The 21669-nt window shown below is 61.9% G+C and overlaps 1 protein-coding gene across 1 annotated transcript in view; it reads right to left on the bottom strand.

Annotated features, from left to right (window-relative positions):
- Window positions 1-21669, bottom strand: part of FLNC (filamin C) — a gene marked incomplete at both ends in the record, with an annotated part of 83398 nt that overhangs the window by 46235 nt on the left and 15494 nt on the right. Inside the window, 15 exons of the mRNA XM_080349794.1 lie at window positions 194-367; window positions 1317-1914; window positions 3871-4133; window positions 4901-5018; window positions 6883-7052; window positions 8600-8690; window positions 8788-8948; window positions 10302-10425; window positions 10937-11080; window positions 13285-13398; window positions 14289-14482; window positions 15739-15875; window positions 17952-18078; window positions 19249-19386; window positions 21343-21543. Coding sequence (XP_080205920.1) covers window positions 194-367; window positions 1317-1914; window positions 3871-4133; window positions 4901-5018; window positions 6883-7052; window positions 8600-8690; window positions 8788-8948; window positions 10302-10425; window positions 10937-11080; window positions 13285-13398; window positions 14289-14482; window positions 15739-15875; window positions 17952-18078; window positions 19249-19386; window positions 21343-21543 — 2754 coding nt within the window. The remainder of the gene's footprint in view (window positions 1-193; window positions 368-1316; window positions 1915-3870; window positions 4134-4900; window positions 5019-6882; window positions 7053-8599; window positions 8691-8787; window positions 8949-10301; window positions 10426-10936; window positions 11081-13284; window positions 13399-14288; window positions 14483-15738; window positions 15876-17951; window positions 18079-19248; window positions 19387-21342; window positions 21544-21669) is intronic.

Here is a 21669-nt window from a genome sequence, read left to right on the forward strand (position 1 = left end):
GTCCCCACTGGGAGGTGTTTTGGGGTGTCCCTCTCTGGGGGACGAGGAACATCTGCCCAAGACATGGTGTCCCTGGGGGTGTTGGAGTCCCTGGGGGTTCCCAACGTCCCCTGGGGGTGTTGTGGTCCATGGGTGGGTGTCGGGGTCCCCAGGGAAGTTTTGGGGTCCCCGGAGGGGTGTTGGGGTCCCTCACCGTCCTCATATGGCGTGTACTCCACGCGGTAGGTGCCGTCGCCGTGGTCGGTGATGTAGGTGTCGGTGGTGGCCCCCGAGGGGTTGACCACGCGCGCGGCCACGTGGGGGCCCCCGGTCTTGGTGAGCGCCCGGGCGTCCACGGTGAAGTCGGTGGCCACCTCACGCAGGACCCCTGTGGGGCAGGACCTCAGCACCCACCATGGGGGCCCTGACCTCCCACCCCACCCCAAACCCACCCAGTGGGCACCCGAGGGAGGAGGTGACCAGCGATGGGGTGGCCATGGGCAGGAGATGCCCACGGGGATGGAACGCCCATGAGATGCTCATGGGGAGGAGATGCTCATGGTGGTGGCCATGGGGAGGAACTGTCCATACGGAGGAGGTGGCCATGGGGCTGTCCATGCAAGGGAGAGGTGGCCATGAGGAAGAGATGCCCATGGTGGTGTCTCTGGGGAGGAGGTGCCCATGGGGATGGGATGCCCAAGGGGAGGAGGTGGCCATGGGGATGGGATGCCCAAGGGGAGAAGATGCCCATGGGGAGGAGGTGGCCATGGTAGTGTCCATAGGGATGGGATGCCCAAGGGGAGGAGGTGACCATGGGGAGGAGGTGGCCATGGTGCTGTCCATGGGGATGGGTTGCCCATGGGGAGGAGATGCCCATGGGGAGGAGATGCCCATGGTGCTGTCCATAGGAAGAAGATGCCCATAGGGAGGAGGTGGCCATGGGGAAGAGGTGGCCACGGTGCTGTCCATAGGGAGAAGATGCCCATGGGGAGGAGGTGGCCATGGTGCTGTCCATGGGGAGAAGATGCCCATGGGGAGGAGGTGGCCATTGGGATGGGATGCTCATGGGGAGGAGGTGGCCATGGTGCTGTCCATAGGGAGAAGATGCCCATGGGGAGGAGGTGGCCATTGGGATGGGATGTCCAAGGGGAGGAGGTGGCCACGGTGCTGTCCATGGGGATGGGATGCTCATGGGGAGGAAGTGGCCATGGGGACAGGATGCCCAAGGGGAAGAGGAGCCCATGGAGATGCCCACAGGGAGGAGATGCCCATGGGGAGCAGACACCCCTGGTAGTGCCCCAGGCCGGTAGAACCCCCCACGTTCACCCCGCTCTCACCTCTTGGCTCCACTCCTTTCCCGTAGACCTTGACCCCACTGGTGTCCACAGCCGGGTCCACGGTGACACGCACGGGACACTTGGGGACGGGGTGTCCGCCGTACTTGATGGTGATGGTGTAGGCTCCGGCGCACGCCGGCGTGTAGGTGATGGCGTAGGTGCCGTCGCGGTTGTTCTGGATCAGCACCTCCGCCTTCACGCCGGCCTCCGAGATGATCTCGATGGTCAGCTCGGCGTCCCCGGCTTGGGAACAGTCCACCATGAAGGTGGCCACCTCGCCGGCCTTGCCGCCCTCCAGCCCCGGCCCGCTGGCCGTGACCTTGCTGGGGTCGAACACCGGGGTGACCTTGGCCTTGAAGGGGGAGCCGGGGATGTGGCGCTCGGCGAAGAGGATGTTGATGTTGTAGTCGCCGGGGGCGGTGGGCAGGTAGGTGACGGCGCAGGAGCCGTCGCCGTTGTCCTGGCACTCGATGGTGGCCTCGCAGGGACCCTCCACCGTCAGCCCCAGGCCCCCCGTCCCCGCGCCCTTCGTGTCGATGGTGAACGGCGCCGGGACCCCCACGCGGCCGCCCTGCAGCCCCGGGCCCATGGCCACCACCTGCGGGGACACGGCGGTCACCGGGTGCGCAGGGACGGGGGGACGTGGACACCAGTGACAGGGGGAGATGTGCAATGCACGAGCAGCGTGAGCGTGCAAGGGGGTGTCACCTTGGAGAGGCTGAGGGGGGCGTGCACAAGGAGCGTGAGCGTGCAAGGAGCTCACATGAGCAGCGTGAATGTGAAAGGGGTGCGCACAAGCACGGTGAGTGTGCAATGCACATGCACAAGCAGCGTGAGTGTGCAAGGGGGTGTCACCCTGGAGAGGCTGAGGGGGGCATGCATAAGGAGCGTGAGCGTGCAAGGAGCTCACACGGGCAGCGTGAGTGTGCATGTGCACGCACAAGCACGGTGAGTGTGCAATGCACATGCACAAGCAGCATGAGCGTGCAAGGAGGTGTCACCTTGGAGAGGCTGAGGGCAGCGTGCACGAGCAGCATGAGTGTGCAAGGAGCTCACACGAGCATGGTGAGTGTGCAAGGAGCTCACACGAGCATGGTGAGCATGCAAAGAGGGGGTGTCACCTTGGAGTGGCTGAGGGCAGCGTGCACGAGCAGTGTGAGCGTGCAAGGGACTCACATGAGCAGCATGAGCGTGCAAGGGAGGTGTTACCTCGGAGCGGCTGAGGGCAGCGTGCACGAGCAGCGTGAGCGTGCAAGGAGCTCACACGAGCACGGTGAGTGTGCAAGGAGCTCACACGAGCAGCGTGAGTGTGCAAGGGGGTCGTCACCTTGGAGCGGCTGAGGAGGGCATGTACGAGCAGCATGTGTGTGCAAGGAGCTCACACAAGCACGGTGAGTGTGCAAGGGGGGGCGTCACCTTGGAGAAGCTGAGGCCAGTATGCACGAGCAGCATGAGTGTGCCAGGAGCTCACATGGGCAGCATGAGCGTGCAAGGAGCTCACACGAGCACAATGAGTGTGCAAGGAGCTCACAGAAGCAGCGTGAGCGTGCAAGGGGGGGGGTGTCACCTCGGAGCCACTGAGGGCAGCGTGCACGAGCAGCGTGAGTGTGCAAGGAGCTCACACGAGCACGGTGAGTGTGCAAGGAGGGGTGTCGCCTTGGAGTGGCTGAGGAGGGCATGTACGAGCAGCGTGAGTGTGCAAGGAGCTCACACAAGCAGCATGAGCGTGCAAGGGGGTGTCACCTCGGAGACGCTGAGGGCAGCGTGCACGAGCAGCATGAGTGTGCAAGGGGCTCACACGAGTAGTGTGAGCGTGCAAGGAGCTCACACAAGCAGCATGAGCATGCAAGGGGGGGTGTCACCTTGCAGCGCCTGAGTGCAGCGTGCACAAGCAGCGTGAGCGTGCAAGGAGCTCACACGAGCACTGTGAATGTGCAAGGAGCTCACACGAGCAGCGTGAGCGTGCAAGGGGCTCACATGAGCACAGTGAGTGTGCAAGGGGGGTGTCACCTTGGAGTGGCTGAGGGCAGCATGCACGAGCAGCATGGATGTGCAAGGAGCTCACACGAGCACGGTGAGTGTGCAAGGGGGTGTCACCTTGGAGAGGCTGAGGGCAGCATGCACGAGCACAGTGAGTGTGCAAGGAGCTCACACGAGCACGGTGAGTGTGCAAGGGGTTCACATGAGCAGCGTGAGCGTGCAAGGAGCTCACACAAGCAGCATGAGCATGCAAGGGGGGGGGTGTCACCTCGGAGCAGCTGAGGGCAGCGTGCACGAGCAGCATGAGTGTGCAAGGAGCTCACACGAGCACGGTGAGTGTGCAAGGGGGGTGTCACCACGGAGCGGCTGAGGAGGGCATGTATGAGCAGCATGAGCGTGCAAGGGGCTCACACGAGCACGGTGAGCGTGCAAGGAGCTCACACGAGCACGGTAAGCATGCAAGGGGCTCACACGAGCACAGTGAGCGTGCAAGGAGCTCACACGAGCACAGTGAGCATGCAAGGGGCTCACACGAGCACGGTGAGCGTGCAAGGGGCGTGCAAGGGGGTCTCACCTTGGAGGGGTCCGGGGGCAGCGCGGCCTCCACGGGGAAGGGGCTCCCCGGGACCGGGTGCCCGTCGTACGTCACCTCCACCTTGTAGGGTCCCTCGTCGGGGGGGGTGAAGCTGACGGGGTGGGCGCCGCCGGGGGGGGCCGGGCCCACCCTGCAGGGCGTGGGGCGGCGCCCGGGGCCCGTGACCTTGACCTCGACCTTGCCCTGCCCCCCCGCCCCCTGCGTCTCCACCGCGAACTCCTGCGCCTGCCCCACCTCGGCCTCTGGGGGGGGGGGACACGGGGGGGGGTCAGGGGGGGAACCGCACCCCCAAAATACACAAGGTGCCCCCCCCAGGGTGCACAAGGGGGTCCCAGGCCCCCCAGGGTGTCCCCCACCCCACGGGGTGCCCTGCAACCAAAGGTGACCCCCGCACACACAAGGGTGTCCCCCCCAAAACAAGGTGCGTCCCCCAAAAGGTCTCCAAGGGGGTCCCAAGCTCCCCAGGGTTCCCCCCACCCCATTGGGTGACCCCACCAGGGTGACCCCCCCCCACCAAGGTGCCCATCACCCCATTGGGTGCCCCACACCCAAGGGTGCCCCCCACAAACCAAGGTCCCTCCCCGCAGGGTGCCCACGGGGGTCCCAGGCCCCCCACCCTATGGGGCACCCCCCACCCTATGGGGCACCCCCCACCCAAAGGTGGCCCCCCCACCAAAGTGACCCCCCACTGCATGTCACACCCCCCACCCAAGGGTTCCCCCCAAAACCAGGGTGCCCATAGGGGTCCCAAGGCGCCCCCCACCCCACAAGGGTGCTCCCAACCCCACAAGGGTGCCCCCCACCCTATGGTGCACCCCCCACCCTATGGGGCGCCCCCCACCCAAAGGTGACCCCCCCACCAAAGTGATGCCCACTGCATGTCACACCCCCCACCCAAGGGTTCCCCCCAAACCCAGGGTGCCCATAGGGGTCCCAAGGCGCCCCCCACCCCACAAGGGTGCCACCCCCCATGTCGCACCCCCACCCAAAGGTGACCCCCCCCACTCACTGCTGCTCAGCCCCGTGACCTTGACCTTGCCCAGCTGCAGCGGGGGGGCCACGGTGACCGGGAAGGGGCTGCGGGGAATGGGGTCCCCCCCATAGGTGACGGCGACGGCCAAGGGACCCTGTGGGGACACCGGGTCACGGGGGCACACGCACCCCCACCCACCACGTGGGGGGTGGGGAGAGGGGGGTTGGGGGGGTCTGGGATCACCCATGGGTGCTGGGGGGGCTGAGGATGTTGGGGTCACCCGTGGGGGGGGGGGACCTGGGGTTATGGGGTCACCTATGGGTGCTGGGGGGGACCTGAGGGTATTCAGGGCACCCATGGGTACTAGGGGGGCTGAGGATGTTGGGGTCACCCGTGGGGGGGAGGACCTGGGGTTATGGGGTCACCCATGGGTGCTGGGGGGGACCTGAGGGTATTCAGGGCACCCATGGGTGCTGGGGGGGCTTGGGGAGGGTTCTAGAGTCGCCCAAGGGTGCTGGGGGACTTGAGGGTTCCTGGGGTCACGCATGGGTGCTGGGGGGGATCTGGGGGTGCTGGGGTCACCCATGGGTGCTGGGGGGGGGTCACAAGGGGGTGAAATGTCCCAGGGCTGAGGGAGCACCCATTAGACTGGGGGGCCCCTGGGGTGACAGATGGGGGGTGGGGGGGCTGTGACACGAGGTGACATTGCGGCGGGGAGGGGGTGACCATGATGGAGGGGGGGCACTGGAGGGGTGTCCCTATGGGGTGGGGTGCCCTATGGGGTGTGGTTCCCTATAGGGTGCCCTATGGGATGTGGTTCCCTATGGGGTTTCCTGTGGAGTGTGGCTCCCCATGGGTGCCCTGTGGGGTTCCCTATGGGTCAGGTTTCCCTGTGGGGTTCCTTATGGGTCGGGGTGCCCCATGGGGTGCCCTGTGGGTCAGGGTTCTCTATGGGGTTCCCGATGGGGTGTGGTTCCCTATGGGGCTCCCTATGGGGCTCCCTATGAGATATGGTTCCCTATGGGATGTGGTACCCTATAGGGTTCCCTATGGGGCTCCCTATGGGATGTGGTTCCCTATGGGATGTGGTACCCTATGGGGCTCCCTATGGGGTTCCCTATGGGATATGGTTCCCTGTGGGATGTGGTACCCTATGGGATTCCCTATGGGATGTGGTACCCTATGGGGTGTGGTTCCCTAGGGGGTGTGGTTCCCTATGGGGTTCCCTGTGGGGTGCCCTATGGGATGTGGTTCCCTATGGGGCTCCCTATGGGGTGTGGTTCCCCACGGGTGCCCTGGGGGGTTCCCTATGGGTCAGGTTTCCCTATGGGGTTCCTTATGAGTCGGGGTTCCCTATGGGGTGCCCTGTGGGTCAGGGTTCTCTATGGGGCTCCCTATGGGATGTGGTTTCCTATGGGACTCCCTATGGGATGGGGTTCCCTATGAGATATGGTTCCCTATGGGATGTGGTACCCTATGGGGCTCCCTATGGGATGTGGTTCCCTATGGGATGTGGTTCCCCACGGGTGCCCTGTGGGGTTCCCTATGTGTCAGGTTTCCCTATGGGGTTCCTTATGGGTCGGGGTTCCCTATGGGGTGCCCTGTAGGTCAGGGTTCCCTATGGGGTTCCCTATGGGGATCCCTATGGGATGTGGTTTCCTATGGGATGTGGTACCCTATGGGGCTCCCTATGGGATGTGGTTCCCTATGGGATGTGGTTCCCCACGGGTGCCCTGTGGGGTTCCCTATGTGTCAGGTTTCCCTATGGGGTTCCTTATGGGTCGGGGTTCCCTATGGGGTGCCCTGTAGGTCAGGGTTCCCTATGGGGTTCCCTATGGGGATCCCTATGGGATGTGGTTTCCTATGGGATGTGGTACCCTATGGGGCTCCCTATGGGGCTCCCTATGGGATGGGGCTCCCTATGGGATGGGGCTCCCTATGGGTCAGGTTCCCCATGGGTGCCTCTGTGGGTGTCCGTGGGTCCCTGTGTGGGTGCCCGTGGGTGCCCGTGGGCGCACCTGCTGCAGCGCGGTGTACTTGACGGTGTGCGAGTAGTCGTGGTTGTCGATGAGCTCGAAGTCGCGCACGGCCGGGCCGGGTCCCGCCGCCCCGAACGTCACGTTCACGGGAGCCTTCCCCGCGCCCTTGGTCTGCACCGTGAAGTGCGTGGGGGCGCCCACCTCCACCCCTGGGACCCACGGAGACATCAGTGACCCACAGAGAGACATAGAGACACACACAGACCCACAGACACCCACAGAGACCCCCACACAGCGCCCTTGGTCTGCACCGTGAAGTGCGTGGGGGCGCCCACCTCCACCCCTGACCCACAGCAACATCAGTGACCCACAGAGAGACATAGAGACACACACAGACCCATAGAGACAGACATAGAGACCCACAGACACCCATAGAGACCCACAGTGACCCACAGACACACACACAGACCCATAGAGACAGACATAGAGACCCACAGACACCCATAGACACCCACAGACACCCATAGAGACCCACAGTGACCCACAGACACACACACAGACCCATAGAGACAGACATAGAGACCCACAGACACCCATAGAGACCCACAGTGACCCACACACAGCACCCTTGGTCTGCATCATGAAGTGCGTGGGGGCGCCCACCTCCACCCCTGACCCACAGCGACATCAGTGACCCACAGACACCCATAGACACATACAGACCGACAGACACCCACAGACACCATAGAGACCAACAGAGACCCATAGACACACACAGGCCGACAGACACCCACAGAGACCCACAGACACCCACAGAGACCCATCAGACACCCATAGCACCCTTGGTCTGCACCGTGAAGTGCGTGGGGGCGCCACCTCCACCCCTGGGACCCACAGCGACATCAGTGACCCACAGAGACCCATAGACACACACACTGACCCACAGACCCATGGAGTCCCACAAACACCCACAGTGCCCAGCTCCACCCTCCAGACCCATATGGACATCAGTGACCCATAGTGACCCGCAGCACCCACAGAGACCCACAGAGACCCACAGCACCCAGCTTCACCCCAACCAATAGACAGAGTTAGTGACCCACAGTGACCCACAGACACCCACAGAGACCCACAGAGACCCAGCTCCACCCCTGACCAATAGACAGAGTTAGGGACCCACAGTGACCCACAGAGACCCACAGAGACCCACAGAGACCCACAGAGACCCAGCTCCACCCCGACCAATAGACAGAGTTAGGGACCCACAGTGACCCACAGAGACCCACAGAGACCCACAGAGACCCACAGAGACCCACAGCACCCAGCTCCACCCTGACCAATAGACAGAGTTAGTGACCCACAGTGACCCATAGAGACCCACAGACATCCACAGAGACCCACAGCATCCAGCTCCACCCTGACCAATAGACAGAGTTAGTGACCCACAGTGACCCACAGTGACCCACAGAGACCCACAGAGACCCAGCTCCACCCCGACCAATAGACAGAGTTAGTGACCCACAGTGACCCACAGTGACCCACAGAGACCCACAGAGACCCAGCTCTGCCCCGACCCATGGAGAGTCAGTGCCCCACCGCCACCCATCTCCATGGCACCTGACATCCCTGCCCCACAGCACCCAGCCCCACGGCGACTCCCAGCACCCAGGGCCTCTGCCCCACAGCGCCCAGCCCCACGGCGACCCCCAGCACCCAGGGCCTCTGCCCCACAGCGCCCAGCCCCACATCGGCTCACCGGTGCGGCTGATCCCGGGCCCCTCAGCCTTGACCTTGCTGGCGTCGTGCGACGGGTCCACCTTGATGCGGAAGGGGCTGCTGGGGATCTCCTGGGGACACAGGGGGTGACACGGTGACACGGCGGCTCTATGGGGTGACACGGCAGCTCTATGGGGTGACAGCGGGAGGGGACGGGTCGGGTGGCACCTGGTTGGCGAAGAGCACCATGATGGTGTAGAGCCCGGCGCCCGGCGGCGTGTACTTGACCGTGAAGGTGTCGTTGTCGTTCTTGATGATGTCGAAGTCGATGTCGGCCTCCAGCGGCCCCACCACGCCCGGCGCGCACTTGATCCCGATGCTGACGTCACCTGCGGGGGGTGGCACCGGGATCGTGTCACCCGGGGGGTGGGACAGGGGTGAGGGAGCTGGGACTGAGGGGATGGACCAGGGATGGGGGACCAGGGATGGGGGACCAGAGATGGAGCACCAAGACCAGGGATGAGGGACCAGGGATGAGGGACCAAGGGCCAGGGATGATTTGGGATGGTGGACCAGGCATGAGGGACCAGGGATGGAGGACCAGGGATGGAGGACCAGGGATGGAGGACCAGGGATGGAGGACCAAGAACAGGGATGAGGGACCAGGGATGAGGGACCAGGGATGAGGGACCAGGGATGAGGGACCAGGGATGAGGGATGATTTGGGATGAGGGATGATTTGGGATGGTGGACCAGGGATGAGGGACCAGGGATGAGGGACCAGGGATGAGGGACCATGGACCAGGGAAGAGGGACCAGGGGTGGAGCACCAAGACCAGGGATGAGGGACCAGGAACAGGGATGATTTGGGATGATGGGCCAGGGATGGAGGACCAAGACCAGGGAGGATGGACCAGGACCAGGGATGAGGGACCAGGGATGGAGGACCAAGACCAGGGATGACGGACCAGGGATGATTTGGGATGATGGACCAGGGATGGAGGACCAAGACCAGGGATGATGGACTAGGACCAGGGACCATGGACCAGGGATGCATGATCAGGACCAGTGATGATGGAGCAAGACAGGGATGATGGACTAAGACAAGGATGCAGGTCAGGACCAGGGATGATTGACCAGGGATGAGGGATCATGGACCATGGACCAGGGATGATGGAGAAGGGATGATGGATTTGGACCAAGGATGATTTGGGATTAATGGATTTGGGATGATGGGATGGAGGACCAAGACCAGGGATGATAGACCAGGGATGATGGACCAGGGAAGAGGGATCAGGGACCAGGAATGATGGACAAAGGATGCAGGAGCAGGGATGCAGGAGCAGGGATGCAGGGATGCAGGACAACAGATGCTGGACCAAGGATGCTGGACCAGGACCAGAGTTGTGGGACCAGAGAAGAGAGATCTGGATCAGGGATGCTGGAGCATAGGACCAGGGATGTGGGACCAGGACCAGGGATGATGGACAAAGGATGCAGGAGCCGGGATGAAGGATGAGGACCAGGGATGCTTGGATGAGGACCAGGAGTGATGGAAAAGTACGAGAGATGAAGGAACAGGGATGAGGGATCAGGGATGATGGATCTGGACCAGGGATGATGGATCTGCACCAGGGACAAAGGTCCCAGGACCAAAGATGATGGACCAAGACCAGGGATGCGGGACCTGGGCTCACACCCACGGAAGGGTCCCCACGGGTGTCCCCCGCAGTGTCACCCACCCTGCCCGGCCTCGCTGCAGTCCACGGTGAAGTAGGTGGGCTCGTTGGCCTTCAGCCCCGTCTTCTCCACACCCGGCCCGTAGACCTTCACCCTGCCAGGGTGGCTGCCCTCCCCCACGTTCACCTGTGGGTGTGGGGTGTCACCGGGGTCACCTGGGGTGCCAGGGACCCCCATCTCCATCCCCATGGGGCCCCAACCCCACCCCTGGCGCCCCATAGGCCTGGGGGACCCCATCTCCCCACAGGACCCCATCTCCACCCCATCACCTCATGGACCATCCATGGACAACACTCTCCATTCCCATCACCCCATGGCCCCCCACATGGCTACCCCTGCACCCCATAAGTCCAAGAGCCCCATCTCTATCCCCATCACCCAACGGAACCCTCATCCCCACCTCATCACCTATGGACCACTCGCGGCCAAGCCATCACCCCATGAGACCCCCACCTCCATCCCCAGCACTCAGGGGACTCCTCATGGCCACCCCAGCACCCCATAAGTCCAAGACCCCCACCTCCATCCCCATCAGCCCATGGGACCCTCATCTCCACTTCATCACCTCATGGGCCACTCATGGCCAACCCATCACCCATGGACCCCCATGGCCACCCCAGCCCCCTATGGCGCCCACCCGGAAGGGGCTGCGGGGGGTGTTGACACCCCCCCAGGTGACGATGATGGTGTGCTTGATGGCCTTGGTGGGCACGTAGACGCAGTGGTAGGTGCCGTCCCCATTGTCCTTCACCTTGATGTCGATGGGGAAGCCCTCGGCGTCCTGCAGGCAGTGGGTGGGGGTGAGGGGACCCGTTGGCACCCAAGAGCAACCAACGTCACCCGTTGTCGTCCAATAGCAACCAACGTCACCCTTTGTCATCCAATAGCAACCAACGGCACCCAACATCATCCAGTGGCACCCAATGACACCCAACATCATCCAATGGCACCCAATGGCACTCAGTGACACTCAACATCATCCAGTGCCACCCAATGACATCCAAGAGAACTCATTGGCACTCAATGACACCCAAAATCATCCAACGGTACCCAAAGGCACTCAATGGCACCCAAAATCATCCAATGGCACCCAAAGGCACTCAATGGCACCCAAAGGCACTCAATGGCACCCAAAGGCACTCAATATCATCCAATGGCATCCAGTGACACCCAACATCATCCAATGGCACCCAATGGCACTCAGTGACACTCAACATCATCCAGTGCCACTCAATGACACCCAAGAGAACTCATTGGCACTCAATGGCACCCAAAATCATCCAACGGTACCCAAAGGCACTCAATGGCACCCAAAATCATCCAATGGCACCCAATGGCACTCAATATCATCCAGTGGCACCCAATGACGCTCAATATCATTCAACATCATCCAACAGCATCCAATGGTACTCAACAGCACCCGAAACCACCCAACAGCATCCAATAGCACCCAACGGCACCCAACATCATCCAGTGGCACCCAATGGCACCCAATGACACTCAACATCATCCAATGGCACCCAATGACACTCAGTGGCACCCAACAGCACCCAACAACACTCAGTGACACCCAACAGCACTCATCAGCATCCAATGGCATCTGATGTCACCCAGTGGCACTCAACAGCACCCAATGGCACTCAGTGGCATCCAATGGCACACAATGACACCCAATATCATCCAATGGCACACAGCAGCACTCAGTGGCACCCAATGGCATCCAATGTCACCCAACGACATGTAATGGAACTCAGCGACACCCAATGGTACTCAATGGCACTCAACATCATCCAATAGCACCCAACGGCACTCAATGACACCCAAGGGAACTCAACAGCACCCAATAGGCACTCAGTGACACCCAACATCATCCAGTGGTACCCAACAGCACTCAGTGGCATCCAGTGGCATCCAATGTCACCCAATGACACCCAAGGGAACTCAACAGCACCCAATGGCACTCAATGACACCTAACATCATCCAATGGCACCCAATGGCACTCAACATCATCCAATGGCACCCAATGGCATCCAACATAATCCAATGGCACCCAATGGCATCCAGTGACACCCAACATCATCTAGTAATACCCAACAGCACTCAGTGGCATCCAGTGGCATTCATTGTCACCCGATGACACCCAAGGGAACTCAACAGCACCCAATGGCACTCAATGACACCTAACATCATCCAATGGCACCCAATGGCACTCAACATCATCCAATGGCACCCAATGGCATCCAACATAATCCAATGGCACCCAATGGCATCCAGTGACACCCAACATCATCTAGTAATACCCAACAGCACTCAGTGGCATCCAGTGGCATTCATTGTCACCCGATGACACCCAAGGGAACTCAACAGCACCCAATGGCACTCAATGACACCTAACATCATCCAATGGCACCCAATGGCACTCAACATCATCCAATGGCACCCAATGGCATCCAACATAATCCAATGGCACCCAATGGCATCCAGTGACACCCAACATCATCTAGTAATACCCAACAGCACTCAGTGGCATCCAGTGGCATTCATTGTCACCCGATGACACCCAAGGGAACTCAACAGCATCCAATGGCACTCAATGACATCTAACATCATCCAATGGCACCCAATGGCACTCAACATCATCCAATGGCACCCAATGGCACTCAATGACAACCAGTGGCACTCAGCGGCACTCAGTGGCACTCAGTGGCACCCAACATCATCCAATGGCACCCAATGGCACTGAATGATACCCAAGGGAACTCAGTGGCACCCAATGGCACTCAATGACACCCAATGGCACCCAGTGGCACTCAATGACATCCAATGGCACCCAACATCATCCAATGGCACCCAATGGCACTCAACAGCACCCAACATAATCCAGTGGCACCCAATGGCACTCAGTGGCACCCAAGGGAACTCAATGGCATCCAGTGTCACCCAACGACACCCAAGGGAACTCAGTGTCACCCATCGGCCCCCACCTGTGCGTAGAGCTTGAGGGGCCCCTTGCCGGCGCCGCGGGCGTCGATGGTGAACTCTGCCGGCCGCTCCACGATGCAGCCGTTGGGCTCCAGCCCCGGCCCGAAGGCCTTCACCTGCAGGGGGCAGCGTGGGGCAGGGTGCTGAGCTGGGGGGCAGCACCCAGGGGTGACAAGGGGCAGCACCCAGGGGTGACAAGGGGCAGCGGGTGTTGCTGCAGGGCGGGGGGCAGAAGGGGGCGTTGTGGAGCACAGCGGGGAGCAATGGGGCACAGTGAGATGCTATGGGGCTCTATGGGTCACAGTGGGACCTTGTCGGGGCAGTTGCCAGGGGGCACTATGGGTCGCTGTGGGTCTCTATGCATTGCTATTGCGCTCTATGGGTCGCAGTGGGTCACAGGGGTCTCTATGGGTCCCTGTGGGGCTCTGTGGGGCTTCTATGGGTCGCTATGGGTCTCAGTGAATCCCTAAGGGTCACTATGGGTCTCAGTGAATCTCTATGGGTCACTATGGGTCTCAGTGGGGCTCTACAGGTCTCTATGGGTCACAGTTGGTCTATGGGTCACCGTGGGTCACTACGGGTCACTGTTGGTCACAGTGGGTCTCTGTGGGGCTCTATGGGTCAGAGTTGGTCTATGGGTTACTATGGGTCACCATGGGTCTCTGTGGGTCACAGTCAGTCTCTATGGGTCTCTGTGCATCTCAGTGGGTCTATGGGTCACCATGGATCACTATTGGTCACATTCAATCTCTCTGGGGCTCTATGGGTCACTATGGGGGCGTTATGGGTCATAGTTCGCCTCTACAGGTCTCCATGGGTCCCTGTTGGTCTCTGTGGGTCACTGTGGGTCTATGGGTCATTATGGGTCACTGCGGGGCACTATAGGTCACAGTCAATATCTACAGGGCTCTATGGGTCACTATGAGGGGTTTATGAGTCCCAGCTGGTCTCTATGGGTGACAGTCGGTCTCTGTGGGTCTCTGTGGGTCTCTGTGGGTCGCGGTACCTTGTCGGGCCAGCTCCCGGGCGCCGCGGGCAGGACGTGCGCGATGAAGGGACTGTCCCTGATGTCCTCGTCGTCACACACCACGTGCACCGCGTAGTCCCCGCTCTCCGTGGGCCAGTACCGCACGTCACACGAGCCGTCCCCGCGGTCGTCACACTCGATGCGCGCCTGCGACGGGCCCTCGATCGAGAACCCTGCGGGGACACCGGGGTGACACCAGGGGGACATCAAGGGTGACACCCCAGGGACCCACCTGGGATGGGTCCTCAATGGGGAACCCTGTGGGTGACACCAGGACATGGGCATCCCCCAGCCCCTGCCCATGTCCTCACCATGATGTCACACAGTGTGTGTCCATGTCCCCACCACGATGTCCCCCAGCCCATATTGATGTCCCCACCACAGCATCCTCCAGTCCATGCCCATGTCCTCACCATGATGTCACCGAACACGTCCCCACCACAATGTCCCATGTCATCACCGTAGTGTCTCCCGCTCCATGCCCATGTCCCCACCATGGTGCCCCCCAATATGTCCACATCAGTGTCCCCCACACAACATCCTCCAACATGTCCCATGTCCCCATCATAATATCCCCCAATGTCCCCACCACGATGTCCCCCAGCCCATACTGATGTCCCCACCACAGCATCCTCCATGTCCTCACCATGATGTCACCCAACACGTCCCCACCACAATGTCCCATGTCATCACCATAGTGTCTCCCACTCCATGCCTACGTCCCCATCATGATGCCACCCAATATGTCTCCACCATGATGACACCCAATACATCCCCACCACAATGTCCCATGTCATCACCATAGTGTCTCCCACTCCATGCCCATGTCCCCATCATGATGCCACCCAATATGTCCCCACCATGATGACACCCAATACATCCCCACCACGATGTCACCCAACACATCCCCACCACAATGTCCCATGTCATCACCATAGCGTCTCCCGCTCCATGCCCATGTCCTCACCATGATGTCACCTAACATGTCCCCACCACAATGTCCCATGTCGTCACCATAATGTCCCCTGCTCCATGCCCACGTCCCCATCATGATGCCACCCAATCTGTCCCCACCATGATGTCACCCAACACATCCCCACCACAATGTCCCATGTCGTCACCATAGTGTCTCCCACTCCATGCCCACGTCCCCATCATGATGCCACCCAATATGTCCCCACCATGATGTCACCCAACACATCTCCACCACAATGTCCCATGTTGTCACCATAGCGTCTCCCACTCCATGCCCATGTCCTCACCATGATGTCACCCAACATGTCCCCACCACAATGTCCCATGTCATCACCATAATGTCCCCTGCTCCATGCCCACGTCCCCATCACGATGCCCCCCAACACGTCCCCACCGTGATGTTGTCCCACGTGTCCCCATGTCCCCAGCCCCGTCCCCCCGTGTCCCCGCTCACCCAGTGTCCCCACTTCGGTGCCGATGGCCTCCACCACGAAGTCGGCCGACTGTCCCACCACGCCGCGCTCCAGCCCCGGCCCCCAGGCGCGGACCTTCTGCGTGCCCGGGGGGGGCGCCACCTGCACCTCGAACGGGCTGGGGACGGGGACACCGCGGTCACACACCCCTGTCTGCACACCCACCGCGCTGCTTGTGCCCCCACATTGCACCCCTTGCGCCAACCTCACCACCTTGCACGCCCCTCACACCTATGGCACGCTCACCCTGCTCCTTGTGCCCCCACATTGCACCCCTTGCACCAACTTCACCCCCTTGCACGCCCCTCACACCTATGGCACGCTCACCCTGCTCCTTGTGCCCCCACATTGCACCCCTTGCATGCCCCTCACACCTATGGCACGCTCACCCTGTTCCTTGTGCCCCCACATTGCATCCCTTGCGCCAACCTCACCGCCTTGCACGCCCCTCACACCTATGGCACGCTCACCCTGCTCCTTGCACCCCCCTTTGCACGCCATGCACCCCTCGAATGCCCCACCCATTGTGCACCCCATCGCACACTCGCCACTTGCTTTGCACACCCCAAATGTGCCTTGCACACCCTCCACGTGCCTTGCACGCCCCATTGCACGCTCTCCACTTGCTTTGCACAGCCTAAATGTGCCTTGCACACCTCTTGCATGCTCTCCAGTAGCTTTGCACACCCCAAATGCTCCTTGCACACCCCCTTGCACACTCCTTACACACTCCTTGCACCCCCAGGCACCTTGCACACATACCCCCTTGCACACCCTCCATGCCCCCTGCATGCTCCTTACACACCCTGCACACCCACCATGTGCCTTGCACACCCCTCGCACACTGTGCACACCCTCCACATGCCTTGCACACCCTTTGCACACTGTGCACACCCTCCACATGCCTTGCACACCCTTTGCACACTCCTTACACACTATGCACACCCCTTGCACACCTAATTACATTGCACACCCCCCATGCCCCTTGCACACCCTCCCATCCCTCACATGTGGGGTGGGGAGTCCCCATGAGTTGGGGGGGGCGGGTCCCATGGGTGGGGAATCCCATGGGTGGGGTTGGGGGGATCCCCATGGGTGGGGGGTCAGGGGGATCCCATGCTTGGTGTTGGGGGGAACCCACGGGTGGGGTGCCCCATGGGTTGGGGGGCGTCCCATGGGTTGGGGGTGATCTGACCTGCAAGGGATGATGGGGGGATCAGGAGGGGTCCCATTTTGGGGGGGGGACTCCCATGAGTGGGTTGGAGGGTCCCATGAGTGATGTGTCCCATGGGTGGGGAGTCTCCATGAGTAGGGGTATCCCATGGGTGGGGTGGAGAGGGTCCCACAGGTGGGGGGTTTCCATGAGTCAGGGGATCCCCATGGGTGGGTTAGGGGGTGTCTCATGGGTGGGGTGATACCCACGGGTGAGTTGGGGGGTCCCATGGGTGAGGTGTCCCATGAGTGGGGGGATCCCCATGGGTGAGGTGCCCCATGGGTGGGGGGATCCCCATGGGTGAGTTGGGGTGTCCCATGGTTGGGGGGATCCCCATGGGTGAGTTGGGGGGTCCCATGGGTGAGGTGTCCCATGGGTGGGGGAATCCCCATGGGTGAGTTGGGGGTTCCCATGGGTGAGTTGGGGGTGTCTCATGGGTGGGGGTTCCCATGGGTGAGTTGGGGGTGTCTCATGGGTGGGGGGATCCCCATGGGTGAGTTGGGGGGTGTCATGGGTGGGGGGATCCCCATGGGTGAGTTGGGGGGTGTCATGAGTGGAGGGATCCCCATGGATGAGTTGGGAGTTCCCATGGGTGAGCTGGGGGTGTCTCATGGGTGGGGGGTCCCATGGGTGAGTTGAGGGTTCCCATGGGTGAGCTGGGGGGTGTCTCATGGGTGGGGGGATCCCCATAGGTGAGTTGGGGGGTGTCATGGGTGGAGGGATTCCCATGGGTGAGTTGGGGGTGTCTCATGGGTGGGGGGTCCCATGGGTGAGTTGGGGGTCTCATGGGTGGGGGGAATCCCCATGGATGAGTTGGGGGTTCTCATGGGTGAGTTGGGCATGTCTCATGGGTGGGGGTTCCCATGGGTGAGCTGGGGGGTCCCATGGGTGGGGGGATCTCCATGGATGAGTTGGGGTTTCCCATGGGTGAGCTGGGGGGTCCCATGGGTGGGGGGATCTCGGCGCTGGGGGCGTTCTGACCTGCGGGGGATGGCGTAGCCCCCCCAGGTGATGGACACCTGGTAGCGCCCGGGCACCTTGGGCAGGTACTCGCACTCGTAGACGCCGTCGCCCACGTCCCGAACCGTCACCGGCTCCTCCGTGCCCTCTGCAAACGGGGGGGTCAGGGGGGCACCCCCAGCTGGGGTCACCCCCCGAACCGTGTGCACCCCACTGTGGGCACCGCGCAACTGGGGACCCCCAGTTGTGTCACCCTCATCATGGGGGCTCCCCAAACCATGAACCACCGCCCCACACCAAATTTGGGCATCCCTGTGGTGTCCCCCCAGCCATAAGACCCCCATGGATCCCCAATGGCGCACCCCCCCAAACTGTGTTGCCCATGGGCACCCCCAAACCATTCACACCCCCATGGACACCCCCATGGACACCCCCAATCATGCACCCCCCACCATAGACATCCCCATGGTGCCCCCCAACATTGTGACACCCCCTTGGACCCCCCCAACATTGCAGCCCCCCATAGACACTCCCAAAGCATTAACCCCATCAAAGTAACCCCCCAGTCATGCACCCCCTCCATTGACACCCCCTTGGTGCCCCCCAAACCCTCCTCACCCATGGACACCCCCAAAATGCTACACTCCCCCCATAAGCCCCCCCATGGCACCCCCAGACCCTGCACCCCCTCACAGACCCCCTCCCAGACCCCTTGGCCATGCACTCCCCCAAACATGGGCACCCCCATGGTGGCCCCACCTGTGCACCCCACATAGGGACCCCCAACCCTCTGTCCCTCATGGGTACCCCCAAATCATGACATCCCAACCCTGTGTCCCACATGGACACCCCCATAGTGTCCCCCACCCTTGAACCCCATGAACCCCCCCCATATGGACCCACCAATCACACACCCCCGATGGGCACCCCATAGCCACCCCCATGGTGCCCCCCACTCATTATCCCCTATGGGTGCACCCACAGATCCCCCCAGCATTGCACCTCCCCATAGACACCCCCATGGACACCCCCAAACCATTAACCCATCATAGACAACCCCATAGACACCCCCATGGACACCTCCAAACCATTAACCCACCATAGACACCCCCATGGTGCCCCCCACTCATTATCCCCTATGGGTACACCCACTGATCCCCCCAACATTGCACCCCCCCATAGACACCCCCATGGACACCCCCAAACCATTAACCCCCCCATAGACACCCCAATGGTGTCGCCAAACCCCATGTCCCCCATAGACACCCACATGGACCCCCCCAATGGTGCCCCCCAAAACCCCCAGGTCCCCACTCACGGGGTCCCTTGACCAGCACGCGCAGGTCCCCGGTCCCCGCGCCCCGCGTTGTCACCCTGAAATCGGCCACCTCGTGCACCCGCAGACCCTTGGGCTGCAGCCCCCGCCCCGTGGCGCGGCACTGCTGGGGACAGCACGCTGGGGACAGGGACAGTGTCACACGGTGTCACCTGTCACCTGCCACCACCCCACAGCACGCTGGGGACAGGGACAGTGTCACCAACCACACTGTCACCCAGCACTGCTGGGGACAGCACGCTGGGGACAGGGACAGTGTCACCAACCACACTGTCACCTGTCACTCAGCACTGCTGGGGACAGCACGCTGGGGACAGGGACAGTGTCACACGGTGTCACCTGTCACCTGCCACCATCCCACAGCACGCTGGGGACAGGGACAGTGTCACCAACCACACTCTCACTTGTCACCCGGCACTGCTGGGGACAGCACGCTGGGGACAGGGACAGTGTCACCAACCACACTGTCACCTGTCACCCGGCACTGCTGGGGACAGCAGACTGGGGACAGCGACAGGGATAGTGTCACCACCTGTCACCCAGCACTGCTGGGGACAGCAGACTGGGGACAGCGACAGGGACAGTGTCACCACCTGTCACCCAGCACTGCTGGGCACAGGGACGACAGTGTCACACAATGTCACCTGCCACCACCCCATAGCACTGCTGGGGACAGGGACAGTGTCACACGGTGTCACCTGTCACCCGACACTGCTGGGGACAGCACGCTGGGGACAGGGACAGTGTCACATGGCGTCACCTGTCACCACCCCACAGCACACTGGGGACAGGGACAGTGTCACACCATGTCACCTGTCACATGCCACCACCCCACGGCACTGCTGGGGACAGGGACAGTGTCACTAACCACCAACCATACTGTCACCTATCACCCGGCATGGCTGGGGACAGCACGCTGGGGACAGGGCCAGTGTCACCACCTGTCACCTGCCACTACCCCACAGCCTGGCACTGCTGACACTGTGTCACCCACACTGTCACCCAGCACTGTTGGAGACAGCAGGCTGGGGACAGGGACAGCAGTGTCACACACTGTCACCCACACTGTCACCCAGCACTGTTGGAGACAGCAGGCTGGGGACAGGGACAGCAGTGTCACACACTGTCACCCACACTGTTGCCCAGCATCCGGAGGGGCAGCACACTGGGGACAGCGACAGCAGTGTCACCCACACTGTCACCCAGCACCCAGGGCTGCCAGGCTGGGGTCCCCACGAAAGGGCTCATGGGCACCACTAGGGACATGGGGTGGGGACAGAGGGGGGACATGGGGACACTCAGAGGCATAAGGGACCCATGGGGACACTCTGGGGACAGGATGGTGCCATAGGGACACCCTAGTGACACAGGAGTGTCATGGGGTCTCCAGGGGCATAAGGTATCCAAGGGGACACCCTGGGGACACCATGGGGACAGAAGGTGCTACAGGGACACCCTGGAGTATAAGTGACCCATGGGGACACTCTGGGGACAGAGGCTGCTACAGGGACACCCTAAGGGTGCTGTGGGGACACTCTGGGGACATGGGGTCCCCAGGGGCATAAGGGACCCATGGGGACACCCTGGGGACACCCTAGGACATAAGGGTGGCATGGGGACACATTGAGGACACAGGGGTTCCATGGGGTCCCCAGGGGCATAAGGGACACATAGGGACACCCTAGGACATAAGGGTGCCATGGGGACATATTGAGGACACAGAAGTGCCATGGGGTCCCCAGGGGCATAAGGGACACATGGGGACACCCTGGGGACACCCTAGGACATAAGGGTGGCATGGGGACATATTGAGGACACAGGGGTGCCATGGGGTCCCCAAGAGGACACCCTGGGGACAAGTGGGTGCCATGGGGTCCCCAGGGGCATGAGGGACCCATGGGGACATGAGTGGGCAGAAGGGACCCATGGGGACATGCTGGGGACAGAGGGTGCTCTGGGGACAGGGCAGGCACAGGGGTGTCAGGGCCACCACAGGCACTGGTGGGTGCCATGGGGACACGGTGGGACTGACGGGTGCCACGGGGACAGGGTGGGGACACCCGGGACAGCTCTCACCTTCAGACACGTTGACGGCGAAGGGACTCTTGGGGATCTGGGCACCGGCGTAGGTGACACAGATGGTGTGTGTCCCCTCCAGGACGGGCCGGTAGGTGCAGCGGAAGATGTTGTCCCCCTTGTCCTCCAGCATCACCTCCACCGTGTCCCGCCGGCCCTGCGGGTCCACGATCACCACGCCCACGTCGCCAGGGCCAGCGCCTGCCAGCGCCAGGACATCGGTCAGTGCCACCAGGCCAGGCCGTGGCCATGTCACCACGAGGACATGGCCACAGAGCCACCACGACATCCATCCCATGGCCATGTCACCACGAGGACATGGCCACA

This window comes from Nesoenas mayeri (assembly GCF_963082525.1).
Source record: "Nesoenas mayeri genome assembly, chromosome: 1".
NCBI classification, from domain to species: Eukaryota; Metazoa; Chordata; class Aves; order Columbiformes; family Columbidae; genus Nesoenas; species Nesoenas mayeri.